This window comes from Coffea arabica, chromosome 4e, assembly GCF_036785885.1.
Source record: "Coffea arabica cultivar ET-39 chromosome 4e, Coffea Arabica ET-39 HiFi, whole genome shotgun sequence".
In the NCBI taxonomy this organism is placed as follows: domain Eukaryota; kingdom Viridiplantae; phylum Streptophyta; class Magnoliopsida; order Gentianales; family Rubiaceae; genus Coffea; species Coffea arabica.
This window is the reverse complement of record NC_092317.1, coordinates 16,988,031-17,002,015: the sequence shown is the minus strand read 5'-3', so window position 1 is coordinate 17,002,015 and position 13,985 is coordinate 16,988,031. Positions and strand designations below refer to the sequence as shown.

The 13,985-nt window shown below is 40.5% G+C and overlaps 1 protein-coding gene across 1 annotated transcript; it reads right to left on the bottom strand.

Annotated features, from left to right (window-relative positions):
* Nucleotides 1–6,137: 6,137 nt before the first annotated feature.
* On the bottom strand, nt 6,138–6,449 carry LOC113740866 (uncharacterized). The gene has a single exon (XM_027268381.1). The coding sequence runs from the start codon at nt 6,447–6,449 to the stop codon at nt 6,138–6,140; it is 312 nt and encodes a 103-aa protein (XP_027124182.1).
* Nucleotides 6,450–13,985: the final 7,536 nt, after the last annotated feature.

Below are 13,985 nucleotides of genomic sequence, written 5' to 3'. Positions count from 1 at the left end.
TTTTTTTGATTGTTAATGTTTAGGCCTAAATTTTCTAATCTAAGTATTTTTACTTTGGCAAACCATTTTATTTAGATATTTATTTTCATAAATCTCCTAGAGTTGGTCATGATTACATCAAGGTTCCCCCTCTGCCCTTAAAATAATCAATAAATTAAAAAAATTATACTAGTTAAAAAATGGTTTGAAGAACGATTTCAAATAAAAGTCATATATATCAAAACATTATGTTTTTCTCGATTTAGATCACTTCAATGTAAAAAAAAGTTGATTCTTTTGATTGTAGTACTTGTACGAAATCTCATCATGAACCCAGATGCATGTTCTTCACACAATAATTTGAACAAATTATTTGGACATCATAATTTTAAATATTGTGATTTACATGAGTATTCCAAATTTTGATCATCACTTGCCAAGCCGAAATCCCCAAGAAGGCCATCCATGTCATTAAATTATTTTCATATAATTTTAGTCATTTATTCAACCAAGTAACTTTAATGTTTCTCCAAATTTTTAGTAAGGGTAGGATTATTCAGAAATAATAATTACAAAATCTTAGTCAAAAGAGTCCAAAAACTATCTTAAGATTTCCCAAAAAATCAAAAGCAATATAAATGGTTTATGAAGGCTAGGAACCTATTACAATTTGCCTACCAATATGGGCCAATGTGACATTTTATTTTTGTTCCTTCTCTTGTTCAACTGGGTGGCCTTCTTCTTCTACCTGCTTCTTCTAGCCTAATACCGAAAAAAAATTTTGGGATAATTTCACAAACATCCCCTGAGATTTTTTATAATAACAAAGAACTTCTCTTAGGTTTTAAAAATTACATACACTTCCCTCACTTTTACTATTTATCTAACAATGTTGGTCCAATAAACTAGATTTTCTCTCAAAAATTCCAAATTGCCCTTTTGAATAAAACTAAAAAAGAAAAATATAGTATATTCAATCACTTTCTTCTACACTTTGCACAAATAGATTATCCTAATTCTTGGTAACTATCCAAGCATAAACTTCAATTCCAAATGTAAGTAGCTGTTCAAAAGATTTCAAATTGTATATACAGTATCAATGCTTACCACGCAAAAACAAAATAAAACATAGACACACAAAGACACACACATACTCCCCCTTGAGAATCAAATTTATACCCCAAAATTAAATCTCAATACCCCCACACTTTTTCAATACATGCTAATCTAACCTTGAACTGTCATTACAATAGTCTCATATTTTTAAAAATATTAACATCTAAAAAGTAGAAAATAAATTTTACCTCTATAACATAATCATAACCAATAATTATTAATCCAAATAAAGAGATCCTTTTGCAAATTATTGGCATTTTATAAAAAATTTTCTTGATAACAAACAAAACACAATAAATTCTACATTTTTTGTTCTTCTTTCTATTTCGATTAGCAATTTCATTATTTATTTTTCTATTATTGCAAGTCTCTTTATTTTCTTTTAGTTTGACACATAATCTGCTCCCTCTGTCGATTATGTAATTTCAATTTATTGATATCCATAAAATTGAAGATATTAAAAGAGGGTGTAGCTATATAATATCTCAAAAAGAGAGGAGCAGAAATAAACTCGAGATAAAGAAATAATAATTTTTTGGGTTTTGTAAATCTATTGCATTAAATTGTGAATTATTTATCAAGTGGAGGGCATCATAAGTACTTTATAATGTTAAGGGAGGTAAGTGTAATTACTTAAACTTGAGGGGAGCCGAGTGAAATTATCAAATACCTCAAAGGTGATTTCTGAAATTATCCCAAAAATTATCATCTCAAGTCTAAGAAAGATCCTTATTCTTAACTAGTAGGTTTAATAGAAAATTTCATAAGATTTGCTTGATATTAGTTAACTTTACACATAGTGGAGAGCAAATAGATGTTATCACATAATATTAATCAATGAGCCAAAGGATCAGCCAAAATGATATTACGAACAAAATCTAGCGTACCAATATTCGCATATTTGAACAAGCTATTGCCTAATCATAATTAGAAACTATATATGACTGCAACTTGGTTTATTAATGAAATAAAATAAGGGATATTTCTAGCTTACGAGATCTAATTAACCCATAATTCTAAATAGACCAAGATCATCTAACATTTCTTTTTCTTACAAAGAAAATATTGAACAAAATACTTAGCTTGTAGAATTTATATTTTTCCTTCGAGGTTCAATTCATAACTCTTGAAAAGATTGAGGTCATAGCAATTTCCTATTCTCCTTAAGAAACAATAGACAAAATTCTAACCCAACAACTTAAACAATTGATTTAAAAAAAGGTTTGAAAGATGTAAAGCTAGATTTAACAATTGGCACTATAAATTGTTACATAATTAATGTGTAATACAAAACTAAGCCACATATGTCCAACCTTTCTGAATTTTTGTGCATTTCTCCTTCAAGTTTTGTCAACCAAGTCGTGTTGGACGATATCAAACAATCTAATAAATAAAATTCTCTATTTTATTAAAAAAAAAGCCACATATGTCCAATGCATAAACTCTACACGGCCTTATCACTTGCTTGGAAGCTCATTTGTTTTATAGCAAATGGATTCAATCCTATGAAGAAAATTTGGCTTTTCCTATATTTTATATTTGTGAAAGTTTGGTATCTTAAAACCAATCATTCCAATTTTCTTCATTTGTAGTTTTGGTTAATTTCTTATAATTTTGACACTTATCAAAAGAACTACTAATGGAAAATTCTAGAAAAAAATTTCTTTCACAATCTTATCACAAAATGAATTTTGATCAATACAAAGACTCTTTTAGTTTGCTCATTATTAGAAAACTACATTAATATATTTTATAGAAACTTGAAGCATATTATTGTTTTGCAAACAGTATTTGTTATGGAAAAAACTACTTTTTTGTGTGGTTTCATGACTTATTCTGTGTAGTGATTAATGGAATAAAAAAGGATTTCAAGTATTGGATTTATCATCTTTTAATTCATGTAGACAAGAATCATGAAGAAAAGACTTGGAAGCAAGAAAACAAACAGAGAACTCCCACTAGTGTTCTGTGGGATAAGGATAGATAACTTATGTTTGCTCTTAAATCAATACCATGTTAATAACTACTTCATATGAATCATATCAGAGTGGCACATTTGATGTTTTGCTTAGATTTTTTTTCAGGTAATAGGCCTTAGATTTTACTTTTCCTCTCTGATTGATTTTCCTGCATGTAATTGATCAATCCTGTACGTAATGGTGGCATTCTTGTAATTTTTCTATTTTTCTAAACATATGCACTTATATTCAAATAGTCATGGATGCATTATTAGATCGTTAACATGAGAAAAAAAATGTGTAGTTCTCCAAATGAAAGGTGGCAGCAGTGCTATAATATGAATAGTTTCACCTTGTACTATCGATCTTTCAAGCCAAATGCCATGTAAAACTTATGGCACTAAATATTTCACCCTATATACCTGGCCTTCTCTAATACATACATACATGCACACACACGTGTGTGTGTATCTATGTATTTGTGTGCACACTAAGTTACTTAGGAAGTCTCTAGCCTATTTTAATTGTTAACTTTTGGCTCTTCATCTAGTTCAAGTTTCAAATTAGCCCGTCATTTATAAAAAGCATAAAATGTTAATTCTCCGTCCCATTTTTACCATTCGATCCATCATATTTTGCCCTTAGATCTACAAGGTTTAGCAGTAGAGATGGATGGAAGGATCACAATGTGGCACTTTTTATTGTTGAGAGTCCAAAAATTAAAAATTAGAATCATTTAAGGGTTCATTAGGTAGTTTACCCTATGTGCATATGTATATACATATACATAGAGACATACATACATGCATGCATACATATACATATGTGTGTGTAGTTAAATATATGCCTGCATCCCCTCCTAGCTAGTCTAATGAATGATTACAAGAGGGTTTGTGTTGCATGATTTGCATGTTCTAATTCTGTCTACATATATTCAATTAAAACAAGGGAAAGAAATAGTACTAAAAGTTCTTGCATTTGCAGGTTTTGTTGGGAATTGGGATGACAAGTGATAAGAAGGGGATGTACATTGAAGCAGTGCTAGATGTTAATGAATTTGTTTCCATTAGAAAATTACCCTCTGGTACGCAGTTCGGGAATGGTACGTAGTTTCTCATCAGGTTGAAGATCCCTTAATCAAAAGAATTATCAAGTTTCTTGTGTCCAAAAAGATTGAAGCTCCTCATCATCATGATAAACTAGCTACAGCAAATCAAGCTGACCAAGCTATAAGTATGTGTATTGCCATCCAATGAATACAATATTAACAAATATGTTCTGTAATAGTCATTATAAAAAACCATAGGAAAGATTAGATTTTAAGTTTTCTTCAAGAATTAGTGCTTAATGAGTAAACTTCCAACTTTAGCAGTACAATTGTCATTGGCTGTCTCAACCTCAGAAGCACTAATGGCATTCTCGACCTCAATTTCAATTATCCCGTTTGCACATAGTAAGTGTTACTACATATTTAAAGAAATTGTTTTTCAATATACTTTCTTGTTGAATTCCAATATAAATTAAGAATTTTGATTTAACAACATTTATTGAAAAAATTCATGTACGCACTATGCAAGATCTTTAATAAAATGGAACTATTGTGATTCTTACCACTCTTAGATATAATATTAACAACTCCTATTTCCATTGTATATATTCTTTTGGCTCTAGCTATAATTAATCATTCTACTGCATCCTGGGCAAATTATATGGATTAGGGGCCTTTCTAGTTGAATCTCAAGTTGAATTACTGTCCAGTTATCTCCATTTATGTAATTTTCCATAACACTTGGTATAAATTAGTACAACTTTTGTATAAACGTGAGTATATTAATTCATAAAACTGCATTGGAGTAATATTCACGATTATATTAAAGTTATCCAAGTTTACGCTAAAAGTTGTAAGAATTACATCAACTAGACTGAATTAGATAAAGAGCAAGTAAAGAGACCCCTGATCCAGATTATATAACAGGCACAGTAGAAAAGTTCATCCATTTGTGTTAGCATGCCTCACCCTTATTCCTTGTTATCTCTTGTAACTACTACACGATTAAGATAGAATTAGTCTTTGTATTCTTATATGATAAAGATAAAATTAGTTGTATGATAATGATAGAATTCGCATAGTATTCCAGTATGTTAGACTAGAAGTCTGCTATTTATTTTTCTATAAATTCTTAGTTGTATATGGCACTTACATATCTATGAATAAAATCGCCACTTTTTGTCATGGTATCAAAGCAATGATCCTTCTTGCTCTTTCCTCCATATTTTGATCTTTTATTGTTTTTTCTTGTTAAGTTCTTGGAATAATGGTGGAGCAAATTGAGTCACAGAATCCAAGATGTTCCTCGACTAGTGATTTGTCCCGTGATCCAAGTTTCCCATATTTTTTTTTAATTTTTGCCGAATACACTAATGTTTCGTTAGTCCCAACGTTGCTTGACGTTGACAATTATCAATGGTGGAAACGAGATATTTTGAATTCTTTGAGAAGCAAAAATAAAATCTCATTTGTGAATGGAGAATTGCTGCAACCGAAAGCTAGAACCGTGAAGCATTAGTTTGGAGAAAATGTGATGGGTTACTTCTTTCCTGGCTTGTCAATTCAATTAGTCCGAACCTGCAAGATTCGATCATTTATCTTGACACGGCTAGGGAACTTTGGGTGGATTTGGAAGAACATTTTGGTCAAAGCAATGAATCCAGAATCTATGAACTAAGAAAGAACATTGCTTTGTCTTCGCAAGGAACGGCTTCAGTGACCAACTTTACTCCAAACTCAAAGCCTTATGGGATGAGTTGAGTGCCTATTCAAATTTTCCAAATTGCTCATGTGAGGAATTGAAAGAATGACTTGCTGAAATGGATAAAGAGCACTCACGCCAATTTCTCATGGGATTGGATGAAAAATTTAAAACCATTCGATCTCAAATATTGGCAACTAAGCCTTGCCCTTCACTTTTTTTTTTTTTTTAAACTGCCAATCATATCTGGCAGACGGGCACTACGCCCTTTTATTAAGAAACAACCAAAGAACAAGGAGCTAAAGCACAAAAACAAAAAGCCAACGAGCAAAACCTATCTTCGAAGCGAGAAACGGAAATTGGGAACCTGCTCCCTATCTAAAACAAAGAGGGACCTAGACAAGCGTGGAAGAGAAGACAAAGTGGGATAATCCAAGCGCCCGTTACAAGCAACGCCCACAGCAGCCAGAGAGTCAGCAACCGTATTCGCCTCCCGGAAACAGTGGGAGAGACGAACCCCCAACGGCAAAAATGCTCGAATCGCTCTAATCAGCGGCCGTACCGCCCACGGAATCGAAAAACTCCCTGCCACCACACGAACCAAAACCTGCGAGTCAGACTCAACTTGGACCATGGAGAAACCCATCTACTGGCACAGTTGGAGTCCATGAAGCATTGCATACGCCTCCGCCTGCAAAGAGTCCACCAGCGGTAACTTGGCCGCAAACGCTCCAAGGAACGATCCATCGGACCGTCGGAGAATCCCACCAATACCACTAGCACCGGCCATAGATGAGGAGGACCCGTCAGTATTAAGCTTGACAAACCCATTCTGCGGGAATTCCCAACTAACCAAAGTAGAACTTAAGGGGCGCTGGATCCCCGAGATGACGGACACAAGTCCCCCAAATTCAGGTGGAAGTGAACGCCCAGGAAACTTGACAGAACAAATAAGCCAAAGCTCATGAGATATAGAGTAACACAAGGTTTGGACAGACCACTTAATGCCATCGAAGCGCCATTTGTTCGAAGCCTTCCACAAAAACCAAAGAATGATCAATGACAAAATCCTGTACAACCACCGAATCGACATCTTACTCACAGGTTGAGACCACCAGGTCATACATCTAGTCCGATAGCTGCAAGAAACCATCAGAATCCCCAACCGACACTCAAAAAATGACCAGACAGCCTGGGCCACCAGGCAGGAGGAAAACAAATGATCAGCCGTCTCTTGAGCAGCCAAGCACAACGGGCACTGGGAGGGCCCCGCAAACCGGCACCGAGTACGTAACACATCTTCCAAAGGCAACCTACCGGAAAACAAACGCCATGCAAAACAAGAAACCTTAAGTGGAATGAAGGAATCCCACAGCGACCGGAAGACCAGAGACTTCACTCCAGCCCGACGGACCAGCTGGTAAGCCGAGGCCGTGGAGAAAGAGCCCGAGGATGCCAACTGCCAACAAGGCTGATCTGGCAGATCCCCAAAACACATAAAAGTCTCCCCCATCACCTCCAAAATCTCCGTAGGAAGGAAAGACGAGAGACGAACCCAGTCCCAACTCCTCTGAACACAAAAGTCACTAACCTTCTGGTCGGAAGAAAGGTCTGGAAACTGCCAGCCAAGGGGGCCCAAACCGCTCCAATTATCCCACCAGAAATAACAATCGCCTAGAGAAACGTCCCAACGGATCTGTAATTCCATCTGCTCACGAACTTGGAACAACCGCCGACAGATCGCCGAACACGACGGACCAACCACCACCTGATTAGGATGACCTCCCCGAAGGTACAAACTAGACATAAACCTCGCCCACAGAGAGTCCTGTTGACGAAAGAGCCACCACAATTTACAAGAGAAGGCCTTAGAAATAGACTGTAAAGATCTAACCCCTAGGCCCCCCTCCTCCACAGGGAAACACACCTTAGACCAACCACACCAGTGAAAATGGTTATCCCCCCAAAAAAACCGCGCAAACATCCTCTCAATCTCCCAAATTGCCCCTCGAGTGGGCTCCAAGACTACAAGCAAGTGAACTGGAATGGACGTAAGCACATGCCGAATAAGAATCAGCCGCGCCCCCATGGAAAGCCACCGATTCTGCCAGGACAGCAAACGAGCCTGAAATTTATCTATGATCCCAGCAAACAAGGACTTAGATCGCCGACCCTCATACAAGGGGCACCCCAAATACGTGATAGGCAAAGACTTACGAGCAAAACCCGTTTCCTCCGCAACCCTCCGACTGCGAAGACCAGAAACCTTCTTAGAGAGTAAACAACAACTCTTCGAGGCATTAACCAGCTGACCAGACACTCGCTGATAATCAGTTAAAACACCCATGACCTTCCGCACCGAAGCCCGCCCCCCATTGCAAAAGACTATAACGTCGTCCGCATACCCCAGATGCACAGGGGGGACCCTCCCGAAGGAACCGAATAAGGGATGAAACCACTAGAGAGCGGAAGAGACTCCAGACCGCGGGACAGGAACTCCACCATAATGATGAAAAGCGCTGGAGACAGCGGATCACCCTGCCGCAAACCCCTAGTGGACCTGAAAAACCCGACCGGACCACCATTGATCAACACTGAAAAATGACAGGAGGAAACCAAACGCCAAACCATGTCCAACCAAACCTCACCAAACCCAAATTTCCGCATAACAGATAGCAGAAACATCCACGATACCTTGTCATAGGCCTTGGCCATGTCCAGTTTCAAAACCACATTAGAACCCCGGGCCTTTCTCCCAATCCTAGAAATCATCTCCTGAGCAAGCAGAATGTTATCAGAAATGACCCTTCCCTTAACAAAACCACTTTGCTGAGGGGAAATGAGTCGGGGTAGAACTTTTTCCAGCCGAGCCGCAAGAATCTTGGAAATAATCTTGTTCGAGAAATTACAGAGACTAATCGGCCTAAAATCGGCAAAGGTCTTAGGGGCCGACTGTTTAGGAATCAAGGCCAACAAAGTGGCCAAAATTCCACACGGGAGATCAGCACCAACAAAGAAATCCGCGACTGCATCTGAGAGGTCCCCTCCTATAATATCCCAGCAAGCCTGATAAAAAGACCCTGGGAACCCGTCCGGGCCTGAGCAACTGTCCCTATCCAAAGAGAAGACCGCCCCTCGAACCTCCTCAGCAGTAGGAAGCCGTTCCAAATCCAGATTATCATCCTCCGACAAAATTGTCGGGATTCGAGACAATTCATCCCCCGTCACCTGATCCAGTGGCCCCTGGGTAAACAAGTCAGAGAAGAAAGTCTCCGCCATCGCATGAATAGAACCTACATCATCAGTCCACGCACCAGAGGAAGTCTGAAGCCGATGAATACGAACCTTCACCCTGCGTTGACGCACATAAGAGTGAAAAAACTTAGAATTGGCATCTCCCTCTTTCAGCCAACGTAACCTCGATTTCTGCTGCCAGAAGATGGCCTGACGCAACAAAGCTTCCTTCAAGACCGACGAAGCCTGCACCAGCCGTAAGTCCACCTCCGGGGATGGTCGGGCCGCCGCCTCAGCCTCCAACTGAGCAACCTCCTCCTCGGCCTGTTTTACGGCATCGAACACGTTACCGAAAACATTTTTGTTCCAAACAGTCAAAGCCGCCTTAACCGCCTTCAACTTATGCAAGAAGCGTCGCATCGGTCGCCCAGTGCTACCAGAGAGCCAAGCCTCCTGAACAACGCCCTTAAAACTAGCATGCCGAAGCCAAACATCTTGGAACCGGAAGCTCCTCGGAGATGACGAGCTTGAAATCAAGTAAGAAACTAGCAACGGAGAATGATCAGAAGCAGTGCGCGCCAAGTGATGAACCGAAGGCACCACACCACTACCCAACCAGCTGCGATCAACCAGGACTCGATCCAACCGCTTCCAGACCCGCGCCTTACCCTGACGATTATTACACCACGTAAACTGGTTCCCAGAGAATCCCACATCTGTTAAGTCCAAATCCTGAATGAAAGCATGGAAGTCCTCCGACTCAGCCCTGCGAAAAGGCCGACATCCTCTCTTCTCCTCCGCATACAAGATTACATTAAAGTCACCATGAAAGAGAAGAGGAAGACCCAACACCTGCAAAGCACGTAAGTCCGCCCAAAGCTCGCAGCGGTCACTGACTGAGCAGGCCGCATGCACAAAGACCCCAACCACCTCAGTACTCATCTGAGAGTGCGTCACGTGGAGGGCCAAATACTGAGAAGATTGACCCACAATAGAGCAAGAAAATTCACTAGAGTGAAAAACAACAAGGCGACCATCATTGGTAGGACAACAACCATCAAAGCCCAACCTCTGGCGAATCCAATCAAAACGAGAAGCATCCATTTTGGGTTCACAGACCCCTAACAAGGAGAATTTATGCAATAGACGCAACTTACGTAAACGAGCTATAGTGATGGAGTTATCTAAACCCCGAACATTCCAAAACAATGACTTAAACATCACGTAAAGGAAAAGAAGAAGAGTGAGGGGGAAAACCTGGCGGGGCCGCGACCACCCCAGGCTGTCTCTGTTTCAAGTCGCCACGCCGGCGTTTAAGCGCCTCCATGGCCGCCAAGGGAGGAGCAGCTTTGCGTGGAGAAAGATTCAATTCTAATATTGCAACCTGCTCCTGCTGCATGCGCACCGACGAAGCTGTCTCGGCATCAACCGCCTCCGCAACCACCTTGTCGGCAAGGTCATCAAAGATCGCCTCCACAGCCGAGGCAATAACGTCTTCCACCAGCTGCTCCACCACTGCACCAGGCTCCTGCTGCCCTGCGGTAGCAAGCAGCGACAAAGGGACCGCTGCCTCCTCCACCCCATCCTGGTGTTCGTCATCCGAAGCCTCCTCCACAACTACATCATCCAGGTCTAACGGAGTCCCCTTGTGAGTGGCCTGCATCCCCAGAAGGGCCGAGACTCCCTGCCCATCCCCCGCAGTCGGGGATGCTGCCGCCACTGGCTCAGCAGCCTGGGCACTCGACCCAGGCCCAGGCTCCGCATCAGGCCCGAGAACCACCCCCGACACTCTGTGCTTCTCGCCCACAAGCGCAGGCGCAACCAATTCCCCCGTCGCCGCTACCTTCTCACCCGCCACAGCCGCAGCCGGCGGCAGTCCCTTGCGTCGTCCCTGAGGCTGCGCCTCCCCAGTGGGCCGAGCCTGGGCCTTCAACTCCGGATGAAGCATCACGCAGTCATCCTTGCTATGCCCCTGTCGAAAGCACCCAGAACAGTAGGCCGGTAGATGCTCAATATCAAGATTCTGCCAGAACCCCTCCTGTCCGCCATTCCCAATCCAAACCCGGGACACTAACGGCTTCAGGAGATCAACCTCTACGCAAACCCTAGCCACGCTGGGACGAGACAAGGCTGCGGTAGCAGCATCAACGTAGAGCGGCATGCCCAACGTAGCAACAATCTGAAACAAGCACTCTCGATTGAAAAGATGAATGGGAAGTTTGGGCAAAGACACCCACACCGGAACCACAGACGGCTCCCGGTCCACATGAAACGAAGGCGTCCACTTGAACAGCTTCATTGGCCGCCCCTGAACATACCAGACCCCACGAAGCCATAAACGATGATAATCCCTCTCATCTGCAACCCTGATGAGAATGTGACGGGGATCGAGCAGCCCAACAGAGACAGGCTGCTTGAGATCAAGCGTGACGAAAAATTTACGAACCAGCTCCAGCGAAGGTTGACCCTGAGCAAACTTCCCAACCAGCGCATATCGAAAGGGGTCGGACAGCTTGTGTATCACCTCCTGTGAAAAGATCAAAGCAGGCTCTCCACGGTGTGTGGAGGCTGTCGCCTGAACCGAGAAGGCTGGCGCAGTAGGACTCGTGAACAGATCCGAAAAGGACTGCGGGATCTTCGCAGGTAGAGGCTGCCCCCCAACACCCGGGTGGGGGGCCTCCAAGGAAGCCATGCAAGCCCTAAAAAAAACCCTAGCAAGGAGACTAAAGAAGAGAGAGAAAAAAAAAGGAGGAGACTTGTTGCCTTGCCCTTCACTTAATTGCATATTCAACATGGTTAAGATGGAAGAGAAGCAATTGAGTCTTCTTAGTCCACAAGATTCTGATGGGGTAGGAGTTTTCTCTATTCAACAGTAGTAGCAACCACGTTCTAGTTCTGTCAAACAGCAACCATCTCAACACAGTTCTAAGATGCTTCATGTTCGGTGACAACAAGGCCAACCATGTCAGAATGGAAACCAATCTTCTGGATGGCCCAAATTACGATGTGATCATTGTAATAAGGCTGGCCATACAATATATAGGTTTTGGGAGCTTGTAGGGTATCCGAATAATTGGCAGTTTTCAAGAAAAAATCCCACCGCTGCAAATGCGTGCTCAGATGACACAACAAAATTTTCAATTTTTACTACTTCAATTAGTGGTTTAACAGCCACACAGTATGAACAACTTTTGTCATTGTTGAATAGTGACAAAAACTCTGGCTCTAGCTCAGTTAATTTTGTTGGTAACGTAACCCATTCTTTAACTCCAAATTCCTCATCCTCTTGCTACACTTGGTTACTAGACACGGGTGCTACTCATCACTTTATAGGTGATAAAACTTTCTTGTTTGACCTAGTTAAATAAAAAAAATCCACTAATATATTCCTACTCGATGGCACTATGAAACAATTTTACGAATATGGTAGTCATCATTTGAACTCCCTGATTACTTTGCATAATATTTTGCATGCTCCAGGTTTTCATTGTAATCTTATTTCTGTCAGTCATCTCACCAAAGAACACAATTGTGTTGCCCTATTTCTTCTTGATTTTTGTGTTGTTCAGGACCTACACTCGAGGAAACTGATTGGGATAGCAAGGAACAGGATGGTCTTTACTACTTCACCATAGACTGTGCTAAGTCTTGTTATGGCAAAGCTAATACGGTTCCAGGATCTAGTGTTCTCTGGCATCAAAGGGTAGAACATCCTTCGCACAACCAGTTGGCGTCAATATCCAACTTTTCTCATATTCGTTTTGATAAAATTTGTCAAGAATGTAGTGTGTGCCTTTTGGCAAAGGCTTCTAGACGAGTTTTTTCTCCAAGTATTAATAAATCTGTGACTCCTTTTTATTTGGTTCATATTGATATATGGGAATCTTATCAAACACCTTCAAGTTCTGGGCTTATTTTTTCTTAGCTCTTGTGGATGACTGTACTAGAATAGTTTGGACATATTTATTAAAACACAAGAATGAAGCTTGTCATGCTTTTGAAAATTTTTATTCTTTGATTCAAACTCAATTTGGATTTCAAATTAAACAAATCAGAAGTGATAATGCATTAGAACTTACTAAAGGTGACATGAAATTATTCTTTAGAAATAAAAGGATTGTTAATTAAACTTCTTGTGCTGGAACACTTTAACAAAATGGGGTCATCGAAAGAAAACATAGAGACATCCTTAATATGGCTTGTGCTCTGAGATTTCAGAGTAACTTGCCCATTAAATTCTGAGGGGAATGTATTTTAACTGCTACATATATTCTCAATCGACTCCCCACATCAGCACTTGGAAATAAAACCCCTTTTGAAGTGCTTTTTGGCAAACCACCGACGTATGATCATTTTAGAGTATTTGGTTGTTTGTGTTATGTTGTTAATCCTTTACAACTTTTAGACAAGTTTCAACCTAGGTCAAGGCCTTGTGTGTTTGTAGACTACCCTCAAAATAAAAAGGGTTTTAAAGTTTATGATTTAGAGACAAAAAAAATTTTCTTTTCCCATGATGTGCACTTTCATGAAACAATTTTTCCTTTTAAAATCTCTTCTAGGACATCACCTTCGACGTTGTCTTCCGCCTTAACACCTAACACTCCATCACTTATTCTTGATAATGATGATTAGTGTGTTGATTCTCTTCATAATTCTAGTCATAAAGTGCATAATTCTAATGTCACTTTTTCCTCAATTCCCAATCATAAGTTCTCTGCCATGGATAATCGTGTTAAAGATATTCATACTTCACCACCATGCTAGGAATAGCGGATCCGAAGACCGCCTGCTTACTTGAAAGACTATATTTGTGATCTTCCCAATAGTTCCTGCCACTCCAATTCAGTTTTCACTTCAAAAGCATCAGATACCCCCTATTCTATTAATTCCTGTCTCTCCAATGATCGTTTTTCTTCTTCCCATCAAGCTTTTCTTGTAGCATTATTAA

Coding starts and splice junctions, on each gene's coding strand:
- LOC113740866 (XM_027268381.1), bottom strand. CDS start 6,449: ATGGGTTTCTCCATGGTCCAAGTTGAGTCTGACTCGCAGGTTTTGGTT.